This window comes from Sander vitreus, chromosome 8, assembly GCF_031162955.1.
Source record: "Sander vitreus isolate 19-12246 chromosome 8, sanVit1, whole genome shotgun sequence".
NCBI classification, from domain to species: Eukaryota; Metazoa; Chordata; class Actinopteri; order Perciformes; family Percidae; genus Sander; species Sander vitreus.
This window is the reverse complement of record NC_135862.1, coordinates 8,609,943-8,633,166: the sequence shown is the minus strand read 5'-3', so window position 1 is coordinate 8,633,166 and position 23,224 is coordinate 8,609,943. Positions and strand designations below refer to the sequence as shown.

Genomic DNA, 23,224 nt, shown 5'->3' with positions numbered 1-23,224 from the left:
TGGTGGGACAGCCACAAATCGACCACAACAGAACTCCCTGCTTTCTTCAGCACAGCAGGACGGTTTTGAGCTTTTATTTCTCGCAGATTGGTTTTGGTTTGACTTTTCTTTTTTTTTCCTTTTTAATACATCTGTGTCTGTGTATCTGTCGTGTCTCTCTCTTGATATAGTGTCACCTAATTTATTGCGGCTTTGCAAATTATTGGGGGAGTATTGGGGACACTGAAGGGGACATCATCTTGAAATTATTAATTAGAAATATGTTGGACATCACTGGAGTAAAAAGAACAACATTTGCATCCAAGTTTTAAAGCAAGCCTTAATAGAAACCAGGAATTGTCAGAATAAGTATTTGGTACGTAAAGTCTTCCAGTTTGGGCTTCATCTTTGTCGTCTCTGCTGACAGGACTGAAACCACTTTCAATGGAAAGTGTGTTGTGTGCTCTGAGATTTTATTCTGTTGTTGTCTTACTGTGTCTCCTCCGTTAGCTCAGAGAAGTCCAACCTCTCCTATCTGCTGCAGTGTTTTGATTTAATGTCGCCGTTCCCTGTAAACTCCAATAGTCAGCCCTCAGGGTCCAGAGCACTGCTGCTTTTTCTATTTTACCAGCTCTTTAGTTGCATTCACTTGCCATTTTGAGTCTACATCAGTGCTGTAATTGGACTGCTCTAAAACAGCCTGGCCAGAAAAGAATAAACCAGAATCAGAATCAGAATCAGAAAGGGTTTTATTGGCAAGTACGTTTTTTAACACACACAAGGAATTTGTTTTGGTGTTGTTGGTACATGTCACACATTCTCTAAATGGAATATTAAACAATATAAGTATAGGTATAAACAATATAAGTATATGTACACAGTATGTATTAAATTAAAAATAAAGATGGAAATAAAAAGAGCATTACAGCAGAGCGAGTACAGTGGCATGAAGAGTTTGAGTTTACTCAATCAATACATTTTTATTTGTGTCGCAAATTTTCATACAAAAGTCAAGCAATACAAAGTGCTTCACTTAATAAAAACAAAGACAATAATATCACCCCCACTCCCCTTCCACACACACACACACACACACACACACACACACACACACACACACACACACACACACACACACCATCATGTAGGACAAAGAAAAGAATAGAATCTTTACATTGGAGAAACTGGAACCAGCTAAATTTGATTTCTGCTTGAAAAAATTACTGAAACAATTAATTTAAAAAAAATGTCAGTTCAGTTTCAGTTCAGACAATAACATCTGGTGAGATCAGAGCTCATAAAGCAGCTGTTTGTTAGTTTCTGAACCTGGCATGTCTGGCACTTAATGATGAAACTGCGCTAGCAGCCACTCAGCCATTCTGGTGTTGAGTGAACCATGATGCATGTCTATCTATTTATCAGTGTGGCTGCATCTAATTGTCTTTGTGAGTCAACACAAGTGTTCAAAAACTTGATCACAGACATAACAAAGCCGGCCAGATAAACTGAGTCAGTTATCTGTGAGTGCTCGGCTTGATGAGTTTTTAACAAAAGCACACGCACGCAACATTCTTTATGGCTCCGTTTTTGTTTCGCTGGATCTGCTGCAACCTCTGAGTGAAACCAAACAAACACATGTTTTGAATGCCTCGTCAGTGATTCAGCAGCCTAAAAAAAGAGGAGAAGACAGATGTCGAATGTTGCATGTGTAAAAGTATCTTCCAGTTCTGCTTTGAATACTTGACTCTCATTTTAGTTACTGGGTTCAAACTGATTGTCAGAATGTTTTTCATTTGTTTCCTTCATTATCAAAAAGCTAGTTCTAGGATGCAGATGCAGGTTCATCTGTTCACCATAGCAGGATATTTTGATATTTGGGCTAGATTGCCGTGACATTTGGTATTGTTGTTAACTTTTAAGTTAAGTTGTTACGTTTCTGAAAGATGATTCCTAATGATTTCTTGACTCCTCTGACCTCCTCTGATTTTTTCTAATATATCTACAGAATTGGAATAGCAGTTTAAAACCCACTTGTTTTGTTTTCTTTGGCTTTTTCTTAGTTTATAATTCATTATTTAGTTATAACTTTTAAAGTGTGTGGTTTACACTTTATCTCCTTGTTTTTGTTCTTAATTAGAGTCCGAGTGCCGACAGCGGCGAAAGCCCTATTGAAACTGAAGGAATTATTTATTTATTTTCGCGCAATGAATTGCCTTTTTGGAGACCTTTCCATACTCAAAAACTCACCAAAATTTGCGGCCGGTGAAAAATCAGGCCTGCTGAAAAATTTTATATTTAAATGGTTTTCGTAAATAGGCGTGCAAAAATGGCTCTCTAACGCCCCCTACAACACTTTAAAAATTGAGCCCCTGCAGTACGTTTCACAGATTCATAAGAGTCCAACCCTGAGGACATCTACAGGCCGATATTGACTTAAAGTCATAGTGGCAACAGGAAGTAGACCTAAAAGTCAAGGTGCTATACTTTAACGAACTTCTCCTAGAGATTTTATCCGATCGACTTCAAATTCGTTTTATGCCATCTCAAGACCTTAACGATGAAAAGTAATTAAAAGCTTGAGTTTTCATCCAATGGTGTGGGTGTGGCGTGGCGGCCATTTTGAGCATTTATCAATGAACGAAGAAGTTGTTGTAATTTGGGTGTACGTTGTCCAATTTGGCCGAAATTTCTCACGATTGACAAGGGTCTAGGCCTGAGGACATCTATAAACAAAAATTGACTTTTCGTCATAAAGCCCCCTGCTGGCAACAAGAAATCAGCCTTATGTGTGGTCCACATGTGATACTGATCCGCCCCCTATACTTTACCCATGCCCATGTACTCAGACCACACCCCCTTTTATGACTTTTGCACCGTTTAAGGTAGACTGTTGTGTGAGGTATCACTGAACTCTGCAGAGAGGTCCTTTGTCATTTGTCATGGTTTGGCCCGCCCCCTACACTTGGTACAACATTTGCAATACACCATCTCAAACAGCGCACACTCCACCGTGCACGCTGTGTCCGACGATTGCGCAAAAGCATGGCCGCATGGAGCATCGTCCGCCAGTAACCCCGACGTGCAAGGAGGTGCGAGGGCCCGTCCAATGCTGCTTGCAGCTTTAATTGATTTTTCTGTCTGCTATTCTGCCGTTCTCTTTTCTTTGTACTGTAAATCTCTTTGTAACTTCTGATTTGAAAACTGTTATGTAAATTGCTTGCTTTTGTCTACCGCCAGCATCAGGTCACAAATTACCCTCAAAGACAGCTTTGTCCATGATAACAATTGAAAATTGGTAATGGTTGGCGGGCATATTCATGGCACCCATAGGATGAGACTTTGTTTTTTGTTACGCCCTTCGACCTTTGCCATTTATACTGAAGAAACATCAGTGTAAAGCGTCAACGTTGCACATGCTTTTGTTTGTAATGATCCAACTGCTTTATACATTATCTAACTACTGTCAACGCTCTAAGAAGAGCAGCATTAGCAGTATGTTGTTCTTTCCATCATTTGGTATTGGGGGATGTAAAGAACACTGCAGCTTCTCGAGGCTGCCATTTTAAGTGCTTTGATCATTGTTGTTATTGATTTTCCTGAAACAGACACCCTCCCTTTCTTCTATTTTTGTTCAGCTAGGCTCCCTGCCTCGCCACTGCTGACCCTTAAGTTTTAGTGTTGTGCTTTGGTTTGCTGAGTGTGCATGCTCTATTCCAGCAGTCCAACAGTAAGACACACTGTGACCTGCAGGAACTGTTTACATACCTTCAAATGTACCTCAGCAGTAGCTTTCCAAAGAGAGGAGAACGTTAACTAAGTACCTCCCCCTCCACTTTTTTCCCCCCACTGTTCCTCCCAGCTAGCATTGGGATTGTAACTGGTGTCTCTCATTGGTTTCTCCCATAGGGGGTAGTAAAAGGATATGGGTCATATACTTCAGTTGTCATTGGCCCCTGGGGGCGCATAGACGTTACCAACTGACTGTGGTTTAACTGAGAATCTAGTAGCCAGGTGTTTTCATCGTGGGGATTTAGTTTTTTTGTGCTGTATAAACAGTGGTTGGCCTTTTTGGTTTTGAACTGTGGAGAGTATGCACAAGTATGATACATTCTGGCGCTTGTGAGACACACTTTACTTCTTGTTATAATAGTCAGCGTGCCTCTGGTGAGAGGCAGTTAACCATAGTCCTCAAAAATCCACCGGAGTTTAGAATTCCAACACAAAGAAAACGGTAGGTAACGGACATCCGGCCGAAAAGAGTGACATCCGGACCAACCAACAGACCAATCCCGGAAGTGGAAAGTCGTGGATATAGACTACATGATAGTTGTCGAAATCTCTCAGTGCTGAAAAAAGTAAGGAAAAGACGGCCCTCTCCACTGAAGATATAATAAAAATGTCCTCATGAAAGACACCGACCCCCAGATTGTATCGGTGTAAACATTAGATGACATTAGTACTTTATAGGGGTGGTACGGTTCATGAAAAAACATCCGAACCGCTCGGTTCGCATGTCTCGGTTCGGAGCGTGTGTGCATCGCACGGTTCGTCAGTACACTGTTAATGTGCACTAACCACTTACTTCCGTAGTGCCCACTTTCGACACCTATGTTAAAACACTTACTGGAAACGACCATAGACAGTATATAAACGACGAGGGGGATGAGAGTGAAGAACGCAACACATGGCAGCTGATTGGACCAACGCGTCACGTGGTTCTTGCTGCTCCCGAATTTCAAAACAGACTCTTGTTCTGAATACGATCTTGTATTTTACGAAAATAGTTCACAGAAAAGTGTTTCTGAAAACATTTTAATCCAGAAATAGGCCATACAGTTGCTGAATCTGTCTGCTTTTTTGATCGACAAAGGTCAGTTTAAAAGATTTTCGTCAGATTTCAAAAGGCGCCGAGCGCTCCTCAGGTGGAGTGTGGAGCGCTGCAGGTCACGTCACATGCAGAAATGTCAAGTGGGAGCGATGAGGAAGGCTGCCCGGAGTTGGAGGATGCGTTAGCGTGTGTGGGAACATTTTGGATTTCATGTTGCCTATGATGACAGCGGAAATAAAACAATAGATAGAACTGCCACTGTGTGCATGTATTGTGCAACATGCATTCAATATGCTAATTTTAGCTATATATCATATGCTGAAGTATATTTCTGGAGTGTTAAAGATTAAAAGAAAAAATAACAAGAACCGTACAGAACCGAAAACCGTGACCCTAAAACCGTGATACGAACCGAACCGTGGATTTTGTGAACCGTACCACCCCTATTACTTTAGTTGTGTGAATGTGAACGTCAAGATTTCCGGAAAAGTGTTAAGTCAAGTATTGTTCAGGTAAAAGTTAAAATATTAAGTAACCTGAACATGATGCCCTTTTCTCTGTCACAGCTTTGACAGAACTTGTAACTAATTTGCTCGTGACGTATTTATTACTCACGCGAAGTCTTCCTTCCTTGTGTTTCCCCCTGCAGGAGGAGTACAGGGCAGAGGGCATCACCTGGCACAACATCGAGTACATCGACAACAGCGGCTGCCTCAACCTCATCAGCAAGAAACCCACAGCGCTGTTCCACCTGCTGGACGAGGAGTGCAAGTACGCCACCTGCTAAATTAGAGTTCATAGTTTCGGAAGCAGCAGTTTGACGTATAACTTTAAAAGAAGGTTTTGTACTTATGGTTGGAATCCTCTAAATTACACTTTGGGCTGAATCAGACAGATCCTTAATCCATCTCATCTATGTAGTTACTGTACTCGATAACGGTTAAAACAGTCATCTCATTAAATACGTGGCATTAGCTGTGTGATTTAGCGCCTCTGCATGTTTCCCTGAAGTCTAATAAGCTCGTAAATGTAATGATTTCTTAGGCATGGCAAGTCCATTATAAAACACTTCAAGAAACCCAGAGAACTCTGACAATAGATCAAATGATTGGTGGTTGTTTTTTTGACATTCCATGAAATTTGTTGATATTCACGGTCCCCAGACAATGTTTTTAGTGACCCCCTGACTTTGCTCTAGCTCCACGGGACAACATTTCCACTATTTCAAATGAACTCTAAACAATAAGCACATAAGCAAAGAGTATTTTATTTGAAAAATCAAGCCTGTACTTTTTAAATACACTCGATTATTGGTGGTTGTTTGAGGGTTTGAGTTTTTGAAGGAAACCATTTGGAGAGAAGAGTATTGTTTGAAAAGGTTTAAGTCTAATCCTTGTGTAGGTTTCTAATGCCATAGTAGACATATGTATACAGGGTTTTATACAGGGTTATGTACTTTGCAAGTACTTTTGTGACTCTGCATTTCGTTGTACTTTTATGTCGTGATATAGGTCTCAAATTTCATTCATAAAGGTCTACCATTTGACTTTGTAAAACCTGCAGAAATTATTATAATTTACATAATTTATAATTTACATCCCAAGCTTGTCTAAATGTTGTGGAAAGCAAAACATATTTCATTGTAGCATACTTTGTTGATATCAACCTGCACAAGCCCCTTTAGCACCCGACTGGTGAATCGAGGAGACAAACTGCTCCCTGTGCAGGACTTTTCCTCATTAGCTTGATTGATACCAACACTTGGAATTCTACCAGAGCTTGACTAAAGCATAACGCAGAAGTTCTTATTCCTCCGCCAGCATCTCTGGATCACGTTTTTCTTTCCCTTCTCTGTTGTGAAACACTCTCCTCCTGCAGGTCAGCACTCTGCCTCTGCATCTTTCTCGTCCATAAATCAACCCCCCTCCCCCCCCCCCCCACGCATAAAAACACATCATGCGGTACACACACAGCCATATTTATCCATGTTAGCTGTCATCTATCTTGCCACTTAGCAGCAAATCTGGTTCATCTGGATCGAATGATCCTTGGAATGGACCAAATGGTGTGTATATATTTGTGTATAGATATATATATATTCATTATCCCCCTTTGACCCTAATTCTCAAAAGTGGTCCCCCCTGTGTCACACACGCACGCACACAGACACACTCACAGATGCGTGAGTGTGTCTGTGTGCGAGTGTGTGTGTGACACAGGGGGGACCACTTTTGAGAATTAGGGTCAAAGGGGGATCTCTGAAGAAAAAATGAGGGGGAACAGGGTTTCTCCTGGGATTTATGCTGCCACAGGAAGGAGCTTCATGCTAAATGATTACACAGAAAGAAAGAAAGACGCTTAGAGATCTCATCACTCACAGTTAGTGGAGCTTCGGGGCCTCTGGAGAAGTGGATTAGGTTACTGCAGGATAGGGGGCGAGTGTGGGGGTTCATTTCTACAGTAACAGCATCAAGCTTTAAGATCCCTGCGGATATATAGCTCAGCCAGCAGTGTGTTTCAGAGGTGTAGGGAGGAGAGCTTTAGATGATGTGAAACATCCCTTTAGGTATGTTGAGGTTAGTAGTAAACGGGTAAAATGTCAGTGAAGCAAAGGTGAAAACACCAAAGAAGAATGTGCAAGTAGATGTGCTGCAATGTTGTTTAAGTTTAAACCTCAACATTAAGTTTGTGACAGTCCTCTGAGGGTGAGGGAAAAGGAGTTGCACAATCATCTGCTGCTACATTTGCACTGCGTTGTGGTCAAAAGTAGATTTGGTTGTGTGTGCTACTGTGTTTAGCTTCCCCTTTTTCCTGGAGAGAAAGAAAAGACTGCTGCAAAATAAGTGCCAAAGAGTTTCCCAAACAAAAGGTGTTGTTGGGCATGAAATCTAAAGTCAATGATTCATTTTAGAGTTTTTGATTTCTATTTTTTAAGTCCCCATGATTTGAGTTTTAAACTTGCGCCTTATTAAAGTCATGTTTCCTCTAGTTTCCCCCAGGCTTCCAATCAAACCTTGCTGGACAAGTTCAAGCGTCAGCATGACGGAAACAGCTACATCGAGTTCCCCGCTGTCATGGAGCCCGCCTTCATCATCACACACTACGCTGGTAAAGTCAAGTACGGAGTCAAGGTGAGATGCTCGGGTGTGTCAGTACTGTAAGTGGGCTTTTCTACATGTGAGAATGCACATAAATGAGTTTGTATTGTTTCAAACACACCAGATAACTGTAATATAATGTGGTTAGTGTGTGTAAAGCATCCTCCAGTACATTAAGTTAGTAACACAAATGAATATCTGTGAAGCGTTTACTTTTTCTACACTATTACATTCTAATAACCGAATCAAGGCACCCAAAAATGTGAGTCTATTATCTTTCAAGAACATAACACACTTTTACCAAACTGAAGCTTAAAACCAGTTTAAAAAAAAGAAAAAAAAGAGACCCAGATCTATCAGGGATCTGTGGGTACAAGGAGATACATGTTGACATCTCTTTCCAGCAGTCGCTCATGTTTAGAAACATAGCTGAACAAAATCAAGCAAAGGCAAACCGCAGTTGGGATTAATGCTTATTCAGATGCTTTTTCGTTTGTTATTACCTGGTTTGAAGAGCCAAGACATCATGCTGATGCCAAAACTACAGTGGCTGGAATCAGATTAGGAAACTTGTTTGGGGGTTTTACAACTGAGCTCCGGATGTCCAAATTGTATCCACTGTTGTCTGATTTGATCTTCCTTTGGGTGACTTAATAAAGAACAATTTCCGTCACAATTAGCGGCAATTTTGCGAAGAAAGAATGTCTTTATTCACAAAATTGTGAATGCTAGCCATCAGTTCCTTGAAAAAATAAAAAAGGGCTCTTTAACAGAAGTGAAGATTGTGTGGTGTGTGTTGTAAATCAGGATTGGATCTTTTCCTAATTCCTAAAATGTAAATTAAATAGAACTTTTCTGTGTGTGTGTGGTAAAAGCCTAAAAATCAAATCTCTGAACAGATAAAGGAAGCGTCACTTAAAGCTTTATGAAACTCTGCAGCAGACCTACTTGTTGTTCTGTCAACCTATTTTTTTCAGCTAAATCAAATTCTCTGTTCTCTTTCCAGCTGCGTTTTGATAAGAAGCACATGTGCTGGAACGGGGCGAGCATATTGTTGTTTGACTGTATAATATAAGTCCATAACTGTTGGTTATCGTGGACGTACAACGGTATCCCATATCTGTTGAGAGCCAAGGAGTTGTTTCGTGTGAATTGTGTAGCGAGAGCCACAGTCGTGAAATGTGTCTGACGGTGGCTCGGTAGTGAGCGCACAGCTGACTCGAATCATACGGAGAGAGAAAAATGCTGAAGGGTTTATAGTTCATAGCTCTGTTATCATAGCACAGCTTCAGACGAGGTGTTTAATTGCTTACAGACACATGAAGCCGAAGAAGAGACGGTGGTTAACGTTGTGTGCTTAAGCGTTTCTGCACCTCATATTTAATGTGAAGAAGTAGAAGGAAAATGATATATGAATGAATGATATATTTCCAGTTTGTTTAACTTTATAGCTGTATATATGACCATTAAATTCAGAAGCTGATGATTTAGATATTTGCCTTTTATTTCACAGCTCCATAGCAAGCTTAAAGGAATAGTTTGACATTTTTGAGAAATATGCTGATGTACTTTCTTGATGAAAGTTAGATAAGAAGATCCATATCACTTTCATCTCTGTCTGTTTAAATTAAATGAAATATGCCAGCAGACAGTTAGTTTAGCTAAGCATAAAGCCTAAGAAACAGGGGGATACTGCTAGCCTGGCTCTGTCCAAAATCGACCAACTACCAACTGTCCAATCAGCACCTCTTAAAGGGTTACTACCGTGTTTTTCAACCTATGTTTTTTGTGTCTAAGTGACACAACAACAATTGTCCTATTAACCTGTATTTACCTTCACAAAAGTGCTGTTTTGCCACTGACAGGCTCAGATTAATATTCTAAGTGTCTGAAAACATTATGGGAAGGATCCCTCAGAGATAGACTTTATAAAACCTCTTTGAGACCTTTCTGTTTAACCAGAAACAGCTCTGAAGTCTCTAGCGCTAAACTCACCAGACTCCATTTAAAAAAAACAATACTTTTAGCGTGTATAAAGCCATCATATTTTCACATGTAAATCGGTAAACTATGTGAACTGCTAAATTTGCCATTTTGATGAGAAAATATCAATAGGTGAAAAAAGCACATACTGTTTATGGTTGTCTGTGTCTAATAATGATACAAACTCAGTCCTCAGTGGAGTAACTAACGCTTGTCTGGATGCACGTGTCTTTCCTTCGTCCAGGACTTCAGGGAGAAGAACACTGACCACATGCGTCCTGACATCGTAGCCTTGCTCAAGAGCAGCAAAAACGCCTTCATCTGCAGCCTGATGGGAATCGACCCAATGGCGACCTTCCGCTGGGCCGTGCTGCGAGCCTACTTCAGAGCCCTGGTGGCTTTTAGGGAGGCTGGCCGCAGACACACCCACAAAAAAACTGGTGAGGAAAGGTCTTCAAGTCCAATATAATATACTATTAAACGTGGCAGCAGCTTAAAGGTTAAAATCCCTGAAAACCTATATTCTGAATCAGCTTCTTATTATGAGTATTATAGTTATTTTACGTGTTTTTCCTTTATTTTCTGGTTTCAGTTAGAAATAGCTGATGTCATGTACCTCTGTGCACCAATCAGGATACAGCATTAGAATTGGAATGTGATGACAGTTGGTGGGTTGCTTAGTTACTGCCAATCAAATCTATTTTTTCCACACAGTCCTGATGAAGCACGTTAGCTTTGACTGTTGACACTTAAATAATAAACATTTGTTTTTGTTTCTAATGATTGATGCCTATTTTATGAATAGTTTATAAATAATCATGCTTTGAAGCAAAGTCTTCATGCTACACAAGAAGACAAAATACAATCAAAAAAATTGTTTTTTCCCATCTCTAAACAATAAACACCAAACTAACCTTCTGTTTAGTCCAAAATTAGATGACATCACTTGTTATATTGTAACATTATATTTTATTTATTTTATTATATTTAGTGCTTAAACAATTAGTCTATTCATTGATAAGTGAACCCGCATCAACAGTTTTAATATTTAATGCATTGTTTATGTAATTCACAAAGCAAAAAAAGCTGTTCTCTGTACCTTCTCAAATGTGATGATTGTTTTCTTTTCTCTGTTTTATATATCATTGTAAGTGAAATATATTTGAGTTTTGGACCGTTAGTCAGACAAAACAAACAGTTTAAGGGATCTGCAATGGGCATATTTGACTAGTGTTTGACATTTTGAAGACTAAACAGTCTGGTAAACCAAAGAAATAACCCGAAATAATAATATGCATGAGTTGCAGCCCTGATTATGTTAGCTTACATGATTGAACCTCACTTTGAACCCAAAATACATAACTCTTGCATTTAGTCATAAACAGTAATAACTGTTTTTTTAATCTCCCAAGTACATGACTGCTTAGTGTTTATATACTAATAGATGATCTTAACTTTTTCACTCTACACTTACTAGCACACACGTTAACTGTGTTGTTAATTACTGTAAAGAAAGCTGTGCTCATCCTGTGATGTCCAAGCTCTCGTTCTAACTGCGCCAACAACAACAACGGAGTGTGTTTGAGGAGGTGAGGAGTTTTGGAGTTGTGCTTCTGCTGTTGAAGATGAAGGAGGAGGAAGAAGAGAGGTTTTGATCTTCTTCTGCAATGTTTATTTTCACAAACTGGGAGGAGTGTTACAGGGCAGAGTGTTTCAAAATGTCACCACTGACTTATCTCAGAGGGATTTGTCTCCTTCTCTCTCTAATTCTTATCTTCCTCGTCATCCTTTTGTTTTGTTTCTGCTGCTTTTCTCCTGTTTGTTAATTCACCTTCTCGCCCTACTTTTCCTTTCACCTCCTTTTTTTATTTATCATTTATATTTTCATGTTTTGTGTCTTTTTTATTATAAAACTACTCTAAAATGTAGATGCTTCATTAAGTCTCTTCTTCTCATCCTTTTGCCCTCCTCCTCTCTGTTTTAGGGAACGATGCAGCAGTTTCCTGTTCTGTTGTCAAAACTGTCGACAGCTTCAGTTTCCTTCACCACCCGGTTCACCAGAGGAGCCTCGAGATCCTTCAACGATGCAAAGACGAGAAATACAGTAAGTAACTCCATGTACCTCAAGACTCTGCGCCATATTGTATCGGATGGTAAAGGTCTCCTGTTTCCTGCCACAGGAGGACATTGTTCTCAGTGAACAGGGTCCATCTCAGATTATGTTTCTGTTGATAGAAAGTGGACAGCCACAGGTCAGTCCCAGCCATTCACAGTGAATAAAAAACAAATCGTGAAAACACAGACTCTTTTTGCTTCAAGCTCATTTCCACACATTTTTCCGTATTTTTATCAAATTTCACTTCTTTTTTTTTTTTAAGATAATTTTTTGGGCATTTTTAGGCCTTTATTTGACAGGCCAGCTGAATACATGAAAGGGGAGAGAGAGGGGGAATGACATGCAGCAAAGGGCCGAGGTCGGAGTCGAACGTGCCCGCTGCGTCGAGGAGCGTCTACCTATCTATCCATAGGTAGCTATCCAGGCTATCCTTTTGCTAGTCAAACATGGAAAGATTCCCTTTAAAATATTAATGGGCCATCTGCACACAAAACAGACGTGAAAGGGATGAAGGAAAATATTAAAGTGCTCATATTATGCTCATTTTCAGGTTTATAATTGTATTTAGAGGTTATATCAGGATAGGTTTACATGGTTTAATTAAAAAAAAAAAAAAAAACACCATATTTTTGTTGTACTGCACATTCCCGCAGCTCCTCTTTTCACCCTGTGTGTTGAGCTACTCTGTTTTATCTACAGAGTGAGGCATCTCACTTCTGTTCCATCTTTATTGGGAGTCACACATGTGCAGTACCTAGGTAAGGACTACTAGCCAGTCAGAAGCAGAGTATGAGGGCGTGCCATGCTAGCAGCTAGGCGAGCATTATAACGTGTGTTACAAAGTGACGCACGTTCGTCACGGAAGTAAAGGCTGGACTACAACAGAGCTGTTTGGAGCAGTTTGTGAACAGTGTTTTCTGTTGGAGACGGTAAGTCCCTTCACTTTGTAAACCTATTACATGCACAAAAAAGATATATAACACAATAAAGGAAAGGGAAAAACCCCAGAAGCATAATATGAGCACTTTAAGGTAACCGCTGTACGACTGTGACGTTATGTTTTACTCAAAATGGATTAGTCAGCGGAGTTGTTTTCCAAAGTTGGAAAACAGTGTAACTGAAATACACTTGAAATATAATTAGCTTCCATCCAATAAACTAGATATTCCTATTTTATAATCTCTCCCCTTCAAATTGATTGGTGAGGGTTTTTTGTACTACATGTATGACATTTTATTTCAAGTTCTGTTGATATGTTTCTTGGGTCAACAGTGATAGTTGTAGTGACAATGTCTTTGGAAAAGTAATACATTGTGTTTACTGGTGAAGATTAGCACCCTCTTTAAGTTATTAAGGTTAGGAGCTTTTTAGAAAATAGTTTCTTTTCTTTAGGATCAACTTATGTGTTTTTTGTGTGTTTTCTTTTTACTTTATTTATCATTTTCACAAATAATACAAAGTTGTCCAAAGGACCATTGCAGCAACAGGGAAAGTAATCCTTATAAAAGTAAACCAGATAAATGAGGGTAAATACAGAAAATTAAATAATGGAAATAAACAGACAAACATGTTAAAAAAAAGGAAGAAAAAAAAGAGAAGAAGAATCAACCATACAGAAGATCAGTCCAGGCTTTGTCAAGCTTGTACAGAAAGGAGGGTCTACACCCTTGTTCTGTGGGAGGGATTTCAGTTTTAGTGATAGAAATGGTTGCCATAGGAGATAAAAACGTATCTATGGTTTAAACTGGACTTAAACATTACATTTTTAGATACATTAATTAAACTTTGGAGTGATATTCAACCCTCAACTCATTTAGGCAGTATTAGAAAGGTGCTCCCTGTTAATGGGGTTTATAATGGGATGGATTCCTGTCGATAAAGGTCTGTTGAATCGAGGTGAACTGAAGCGAGAAGTCCTATTTTTTAAAATTCCAATCAGAAGCCGTTCTCTTCAAGAAATGAATTCCAGGCTGTATTGAAAAAGGCGTTGGTGGTCAAATTGAGAATAAGGGATCGCTGATGATTTTCAGCCTCAGTAAGCTGGTTTTATTACAGCTGTTAATAAGATATTGGAAATCAGACGTCTGGATCATTTGGAGCGCTGGTCCGATTGACTCACCTAACAGCAGAGACTTATTCCCACGCATGAGTGATCAGACAAATGAATCTCGCTCATGGGAACCGGCAGGGTTTAATGATGCCCTCAGATTTTCTGGTTGTCCTTTGTCACACATTTCAGATGTGTACAAATTTGTTCGTACATGTATGGCTGAGTGTGCCCAAACCTCCCACTGGCACGTGTCCTCGTGTTGTAAAACAGGACTTTGTTTTCATGCACACATTACTCCGGTGGAATTTAACTGATATTTCCAAGGAAATTCCCCAGAGTTTCCATCACTAAAGGGAAACTCCACATATTTTCATTAACACCAGCGCACTAGTCATGATTTATACTCCTTAGCCTGTAAAAAACAATTGTATGATGTCTTTTGTGGCTCTGGAGAAATATGTAAAAAAAAAATAACCCCATTGATATCGTCAGGGGTTATCTCGCCTTGGGTTTGGAGACTATAAACGGAAATCCTGTCTCACAAAGGGATGGCGTGGAGTTTGAAAGATTTGGGAGTTTACCAGGCGTGTTGCTTCTAATGAAAACACACTATCAAGTTGCATTATGGGAAATGTAGGATACAGCATTTTTGAAATACTCTTCTCCGCCTCTGCCGCATCAGTTTCAACCATTCTTTTTTTTAATCTGGATAGTCAGATGTTGTTATCTTTGTACAGAGTCAGGCGGTTTCTCCTTGTTTCCAGTCTTTTATGCTAAGCTAAGCTATCTGGCTGCTGGTCGCCACTTCATAGTTATGGTACAATCATAAGGATGATAACTCTCTGCATGATGGCGAACAAGCGCATTTCCCAAAATGTGGAACTATTCCTTTAATTCCATTTAGTATCTTGACAGCTTCAGGAATCACCTTTACTAAAGTATACAGAATACAAAGTTGACCTCAGTTCTTTAAAATAAGTTATGGCATAGTAAAAACAGTGAGTTTAAACTTTTACAAGAGAAAACCACAAATGTAAACTGGAAACCCCCGGCTCATTAGCTGCTTGTTTTCATATATAACGTCTCCATCGTCCCACTGTCAAAACCACTGAAACACACACACACACACACACACACACAAAAAGCCCTTTGGGGCTGACTGGGGAAAAGTAAAGCCAGTCTAAGACAAGAGCAACATGTAGCTTTAGTGGTAGATAAAGGTAGATATCCCGATAAGAGAGGGATAGAGGGAGGCTGTTGGGATGATATGAGTTAAAGCTCTGTACAAAACGTGGTGGTTGTTGGTAAAGGTGAAGTGATGGGAGAGGTGGATCTTCATGCTGTGGTCGGGGATGAATTACTAGATAAATCCAGTGAGCTTTAAATCATATATGTCTCTTATTCTCCTCTCCTGCCGTCCAGGTATCACCAGGAAGAATCCCCGCACACCTCTGTCAGATCTTCAAGGCACCAACGCCCTGAATGAGAAGGCCAGTTGGTGAGTACCACCAGAATTAAGTATCGGAGTCAAGTCAATTTTATTCATACAGCCCAATATCACAAATTTGCCTCAAGGGGCTTTAAAATCTGCGCAGCTTACAACACCCTCTATCCTTGAAACTTTGGATAGGGAAAAATCTCATTTGTTTTGTTTCTCTATGTGTCGTGTGGTCCTTGGAAAATCTTCATAAAAGGGGCAGCCAGTAAGAGCGTGCGCCCCATGTAGGCTGAGTCCTTTGCAGCAGCGCGGGTTCGAATCCGACCTGCTGCCCTTTGCTGCGTGTCGTCCCCCACGCAACATTGTCTCAAATTAGTCCTGCTGAACCTAACTGAATATCACTCCCTCTCTCTATCTTTCCTTGCCTCCCTCCATCTCTCTCCTTCCCCCCACCTGCCTCCTGTAGGGATGGCTATGGTGTCGGCTGTAACGGTCGCAGCTCCAGGTCTGGTCGCGTGTCCGCGACAGGAAGTCCCGCCCTGGAAGAAGATGGGATCTTCCTCAACTCGACCAGCAGCAAGCTCCTGGAGAGAGCTCAGGGCATCCTACTGTGAGTGACACACACACACACACACACACACACACACACACACACACACACACACACACACACACACACACACACACACACACACACACACACACACACACACACACACACACACACACTCATTCACTCACTCTATCCAGTATTTTGCTATTGATTTGTTGTCTAAAAACTGAATCTGTTGGTCTGAACTGATGAATTCAAAATCATAATATGAAAATGTGTGTATCACTCAGGGTCTAATATTAGTCCTGATATAGGAATTAGTTTTTTCCCTTTTTTAGGAGTTTCCCCCCAGCATATGTACCCTGTCACACCCTTTCAGCAACGTGTACTTACCTCTATTAGCTGGTAGAAGTGGAAATGAGCATGAGAAATAGCCGATCCAGGATTCCAGCTTTCCATTTGCTTTTTGGGTTGTGTAGTATAGCCACTGTATTCAGAGGAAGAAAGCCGGCCCGAAGCGAACTAAGCGGCTGCTTAGGGCCCAATGGCTACCAGAGGGCCCCCAAGAGCGCTTGAAATGTCTCACAATTGAGCTTATAACAGAGCCGGTCTATTTAAAGACAGTGTTGCTGCTAATTGGTCTCACATTAGTCTTTAAATGCTTATTTGTACATTATGAGTGCTTAAACTAATATTTACAATACACAAGTTGGTTTAGTGCCAAGTGCAGTGGCAACACGTTACAATGTGGAGAGTCCCTAAACCAAATCCTGCTTAGGGCCCCCAAAAGTCTTGGGCCGGCCCTGGAAGAAACATACGTGGACTAAAATAGAGGGGATCTCTAGTTCCCCCCTATCCATTTAAAAAAAATTGTCTGCAAAAATTAGCCCAACTTGATGAATGTACGTGCTCTTTTAAATGGTAATTTCATACCCTGAATTTTTATTTTAATATCTTTTCATAAAAACTATATTTCTCACCTGTAGGAGGAACAAAAACGTCAAAAGTAAGCCGAGCCTTCCCAAGGTAAGACACAAACACGTCACAACATAACAACATCTTCAGAAGCGGTTATCAAAGACAGATTGATACAGGTATCAGCTCACAGACACAGCTTCTTATATTATCTGGTTTTGTGAATGCAGCACTTGTTGGACGTGAAGTCTCTGCGTTACCTGAGCAGCGTGACGCTCCACGACCGCATCACCAAGTCTCTGCTCCACCTGCACAAGAAGAAGAAACCGCCCAGCATCAGCGCACAGTTCCAGGTCAGTGCTGCCATCGCCCCCTGCTGGAAGATCACTGGATTAATTGTGATGTGATTAACATTACTTTATACAAATTCTTATCAACTATTCTGAAATGGCGATAAAGATTTCAATATTGAATCATAAATGTTGTCTTATTTTGTAACATAAAAGTGGCATTTTTCCAGTGTTAGAAGTAGTACTCAGATCTTTATCTTAAGTAAAAGTAGCAATACCAGTGTTGCAATAGGTAAAAGTCCTGCATCCAAGATTTTACTGAAGTTAAAGTACAAAAATATTGGTATCAAAATATACTTCAAGTACCAAAAGTAAAAGTACTCATTATGCAGAATGGCCCCATTTCAGAATCATGTTTATTATATGTATAATACTAATTGATAGATTGATGTACATAAAATGGAAATTCTCAAGTAAAGTACAAGTACGTCAACATTGTACTTAAGTACAGTGTTTGAGTAACGGTTCTATGTTACTTTCCACCACTGCCTTTGTCTTTACGTTAAATGAGGATGTGACGTTACCGGTTTGTGTTTGTGTGTGTTCAGGCGTCCCTCAATAAGCTGATGGAGACTCTTGATCAATCGGAGCCGTACTTTGTCAAATGTATTCGCTCCAACGCTGAGAAGGTAATTCCTGCTGCACTTAAGAGAAGATGTATTAACGACTGACTGCTGACTCCCGTTTCATTATATTCACCCTGTGGTTCTCTCTCTCTCTCTCTCTCTCTCTATTTTTTTTTTTTTTTCTCTCTCTCTCTCTCTCACCGTCAGCTGCCGTTGCGTTTCAACGACAGCCTGGTGCTCAGACAGCTCAGATACACAGGTATGCTGGAAACCGTCCGGATCCGACAATCAGGATACAGCATCAAGTATACCTTCCAGGTAATCCTCTACTACTGCAGCTGATCTATAATTAGTCAATGCCATATTAGTCTTACATATTGAGCTGCAACGATTAGCTGACAAATTCATTAGTAGATCGAAAGAAAAATAATCTGCAACTACTTTGATAATTGATATGATTAGAAGTATTTTTTCATGCAGAAATGGCAGAAACAGGGCACCTGGATAGCTCAGTTGATAGAGCGGGCACCCATATATAGAGGTTTACTCCTCAACGCAGCGGGCCTGGGTTCGACTCCGACCTGCAGCCCTTTGCTGCATGTCATTCCCCCTTCTTCTCCCCTTTCATGTCTTCGGCTGTCAAAAATAATGGCCAAAAATGCCCCAAAAATAATCTTAAGAAATGGCAGAAAGAGCCATTTTCAGCCTCTTAAATACAGCGATTTCCATATCTTTTCTGTTTATATCATATTATACTGATTATCATTTGGGTTTTGGACAAAACGAGACATTTAAAGACAAGACCTTGGACTTTGAGAAACTAGGATGGATATGTTTCCCTATTTTCTGACATTTCATAGACTAAACAATTAATCATGAAAATAATCGGCAGATTAATCATTGTGAAAATAACCGTTAGTTTCAGCCCTAGTTACATATTGTTTATTTGTAGCATTGGGCAGTTAGTTAGCATAGTAAGCATTTTTATTTCCATGTTTGAAAGGCCACTATATTGTTGCTTTGTATGTATCTTTTCATGCATATCTAAAACTGCTTTACTGACCACACATACACCATGTTGCAGGACTTTGTGCATCACTTTCATGTGCTTCTGCCTCGAGGCACGAGCCCAACCAAGTCAGGCATCAGGGAGTTTTTCAGACGGATCCACCTCCCACCTGCTGGGTATCAAGTGGGCAACACCATGGTACGGATTATAGATTTATCTTTGGTGTACCATTTTATCTGCTGCAGTACCATGCTTATTTAAATGTTCCTGTGGCATGCAGGTGTTCCTGCGGGAGGCGGAGCGTCAGCGTCTTCAGACCCTCCTCCATCAGGAAGTACTGCGGCGGATCGTCACGCTGCAGCGCCGCTTCAGGGCCGTCCTGGAGAGGAAGCACTTTGTTGACATGAGGAGAGCCGCCTTTGTCATACAGGTGAGATGTGGTGGGAATAAGTTGTTTTCAGCCTAAGCGGTTGTAATGTTGAGTACTTCTACCCTGGAAATCCTGAGTTCTCTCGATAGCACAATTTGAATTTGCTCAGCGAGTCACTCTGGCAATGAGTAATGATGCTCATTAACTATGCCCTTGGAGCCGAGCTGCACCAATCACATCGGTGTATCTGATATAGGCAGGTCAGAGGTGAGCTAAACAGATGACGACAGTGCTGCGACGTTGAAGTCCGGAATCAGTCAGTAAACATTGGTCGTAGTGTACCAGTGTTCGCTAGTACGTAGTCCAATTGCATGCAATGATATTTTCAAATGCATGCTTGGTGCTGCCCCTCGAGTTGGGCCATTTTCATTACTCATAGCCAGACCCTTAATCTTTTGGATTTGGGTCTGGATTTCCAGGCTAGAGTAATTTTACATCCCCATTCCTTCAGTCTCGTCCATGCAGTCAAAACAATATAACAAATTATGATCAGCTATAAAATGATTGCTGTAAGTGCATCAGGAATCAATTTAATAATCCTGCACAGCCAAGTGTCTGCCTCCCAACATTTTAGGAGGAGTTTCCGTAGTCCATTAAGCTACTTACCCTTAGACGGTTTCGACGTTAAGTGGTTAATAGTGGTGCATTTACTCCACATATACAGGGTTCTCTAAATATAGCCTCCCGATTAGAGATAATACCCATTTATGCTATTACAACAGTTTCCACTCATTACTCTAGTTATTTAGTTGTATATTACTCTTATTCTGTAATATTAAGTTCATATATGTCTTCTTGAGGGATTGGCTTTCATTCCAAAATGAGATTTCTAGCATTTGAAACATGTCAGAGGATATTGGAACAACATGATAACTAAAATAATGGTATGGTAATGATATGATGATAACTAATAATAATAAATAAAAAAAACATATTAAAGATATAACATATTACGTTCTCTTCTTGCTGCAGTGATGTTTGGGTAAGGTGACAGGTGCAACAGAACCGTTCTTTTCAGCCTGGAGTGACTCCTTAAAGCTATAGTATGTAGTTTCTGTCGCCCCCCATGAGGAATTCTAAGTAATGGCAACAAAACTGTCGCCGCATCCACATGATACAAGCCTTCTGTGATCGCGCACCCCATTCATTAATATCAAAAAGTTAAGCACTAAAGCTTTAAGGGCAGGAGGTGACTGATTGTGTTGGGTGACAAAATGATTAATCACTTCTGACTGAAAACAATTTAATTTAAGAAATATAAAATGTTCCAAACCGGATATTTAAGTATTTAAAGCAGAGCTACTTAATCAAGTCAAGCTTGTTAATACAAACAAAAGGGTTTTTAATTCACCCTTTGGTTATTTAAATCAGTAATTCTGAGAATGAAAAGACAATATATGTTGTTACACTACAGACCCATACTGTTATATCTCTGAGGAGATAAGAAAGAGAGACAGAGGGAGGGAGAGAGTGAAAGAAAGCAAACGGTGAAAGGATTGACGGAAGAAGAAAACACAGCATTCAGGCCACTGTCGGCATGTTTTTCCTAGAGTCCTCAGAGAGGGGCTGTCCAAATCTTTGTCAGCCTGAAAGAAAACAAACTCGCTCGGTCCAGAAACAGTGAACAGGAGCCAACGAAGCACAGATAATGTTTAGTAAAACATATACTGTAAACGACGAGCTTCAATCTATTTGAGGTCTCATAATTATTTCAAGACTGAAAATGTGTATCTGAAATGTCACATACAGTGTGCTTTTCATTAGGAAAGTTAGTCAGAAATCAAGAGTTAAACACGTTTTCAGTAGCTTGCTGATAAAGTTTCTGTTTGCACGTGGCAGGAATACAATCTGTCATTTAATACATTTCTGAATCAGAAGAAAACCAGGCTCTAACCGAAATGATGCAAGGTGTTTTTAGCCTGTTTGAGTTTGTCAAAAGTTCCAGTGATGTTTTTCAGATCGGTTCTTCATGCTGTAGCATGCCATGAATAACAGAAATATCAAATTCCTCAAACTTCTGTTACTTTTTTGGGTCTTGCCAAAAAAAGGATTCAGGGCAACCCAGCAGGAAGTGAGGTGTTTTTAGAGGGTCAGAAAGGGGGCATAAAACCATTTCCTCTTAAAAAAATATGAATATTTGCGGCCCAAAGTTTTCAAATATATCAAAACTAAAAGGGAAAATCTGTAAATAGACATTTTTTTGGTCAAATCTTGCTCAGATTATGCTTTTGGGCTTTTTCCCTTTCCTTTATTGTGTTATATATCTTTTTGTGCACGTTATAGGTTTACAAAGTGAAAAAGCCCAAAGTCCACCCCAAAGGGACTTACCATCTCCAACAGAAAACACTGTTCACCAACTGCTCCAAACAGCTCTATTGTAGTCCAGCCTTTACTTCCATGACAGAGGTGCGTCATTTTGTAACACATTATAATGCTCGCCTAGCTGCTAGCATGCCCTCATACTCTGCTTCTGACTGGCTAGTAGTTCTTACCTAGCTACTGCGCATGTGCGACTCCCAACAAAGATGGAATAGAAGTGAGATGCCTCATTCTGTAGCTAAAACAGAGAGCTCAACACACAGGGTGAAAAGAGGAGCTGCAGCAATGTGCAGTACAACAAAAATATGGTGTTTTTTGAAAATTATACCATGTAAACCTATTCTGATACAACCTCTAAATACAACTATGAACCTGAAAATAAGCATAATATGAGCACTTTAAAGAAAAGCAAAACAAGATTTTGATCTACTACCTTTTTACACATTTTCTCTTTCTATCTTTCTGCAGCGATGGTGGCGATCGTGCCTTCTCAAAGAGTCCACCATGGACTCGGGTGACGAGGAAGAGGCAGCGGTGTGTCTGCAGGCGGCCTGGAGGAGCTACAGGGAGCGCAGGAGGTTCCTGCAGCGGCGGGACTCTGCCATCGTCATACAGAGGAGCTGGAGACATTACTGTCATCGCAGATCTTTGGCAGCTGTAACGGTTCAAACAGCCTGGAGAGGATTCAGGGAGAGGAACCGCTACTGTCGGGCGTACAGGACTGTGACGCAGCTACAGGCGATGGGCAGGGGACACCTAGCTCGGCTCAGGTGAATGAAAGTTATCTGCAACTTCCGTTTAGGGCTGAACGATTAATCGTTATCAAATCGAAATCGCGATTTGAAAGAATGTGATTAGCTAATGGTGAAGACCGCGATTATTGCATGTGAAATATTTAGTTGAATGTTTGGTGTAACATTTTATTTAAAAAATGTATTCCTCTTTTTGTATTCCTCATTATCATATTTACTGTTTTTTCCTAAAGTAAATGCTGGGACAGATTGTTTACAGAAATGTTCTATTTTCAGTGTATTTTTCATTTATTTTGTATTCCTTTATTTAACATGATTGTAGAATCGCAAATCGAATGGTAATCACAATATCTGGCAGGAAAATCGGAATTAGATTTTTTTCCCCAAATCGTTAAGCTCTACTTCAGTTACAATAACAGGTGATTCTAATCAGATTAGATTCATTGTTATTTATTTAATGCACGGCTACCTGGTAGACAGGATATGTATGCTTGTGTGCATAGGACGATGGAATTGTGTGAAAGAAAAGGCTGCATTCCTGCCTTCTGTCAGCAGTGTTTATCCAAGACACAACATTTAAATTATGGACTTCATCAGACATCAACAATTTTGAAAATTGGATTAGAAAAACAATCAAAAATCTAGGTATAATTTTGATTTTAAAAATATTGTGTTACAAACATTGAAGTTTGAGGGTGTGGTTTCTTACTTTAAGGGGCTCTGGTGCACAATCAGCAGCTCTTATGTGCACTTTTTCCCCATTTTTATTTATTTATTTATTTATTGAAGCATATTCTGAGCTTTGCTTGTTGCAGGACGACCTGGTTTGCTGTTATAA

At 40.1% G+C, this 23,224-nt stretch overlaps 1 protein-coding gene across 12 annotated transcripts in view; it reads left to right on the top strand.

Moving 5' to 3' along the window:
- Window positions 1-23,224, top strand: part of LOC144521944 (unconventional myosin-IXAa-like) — a 147,903-nt gene that overhangs the window by 103,657 nt on the left and 21,022 nt on the right. For all 12 annotated transcript variants that reach the window (XM_078256648.1, XM_078256641.1, XM_078256639.1 and 9 more), the window contains 13 exons: window positions 5,457-5,578; window positions 7,797-7,938; window positions 10,133-10,328; window positions 11,873-11,992; window positions 15,477-15,552; window positions 15,959-16,102; window positions 17,032-17,071; window positions 17,191-17,313; window positions 17,859-17,939; window positions 18,084-18,194; window positions 18,961-19,083; window positions 19,166-19,315; window positions 22,103-22,404. In XM_078256648.1, coding sequence (XP_078112774.1) covers window positions 5,457-5,578; window positions 7,797-7,938; window positions 10,133-10,328; window positions 11,873-11,992; window positions 15,477-15,552; window positions 15,959-16,102; window positions 17,032-17,071; window positions 17,191-17,313; window positions 17,859-17,939; window positions 18,084-18,194; window positions 18,961-19,083; window positions 19,166-19,315; window positions 22,103-22,404 — 1,730 coding nt within the window. The remainder of the gene's footprint in view (window positions 1-5,456; window positions 5,579-7,796; window positions 7,939-10,132; window positions 10,329-11,872; window positions 11,993-15,476; window positions 15,553-15,958; window positions 16,103-17,031; window positions 17,072-17,190; window positions 17,314-17,858; window positions 17,940-18,083; window positions 18,195-18,960; window positions 19,084-19,165; window positions 19,316-22,102; window positions 22,405-23,224) is intronic.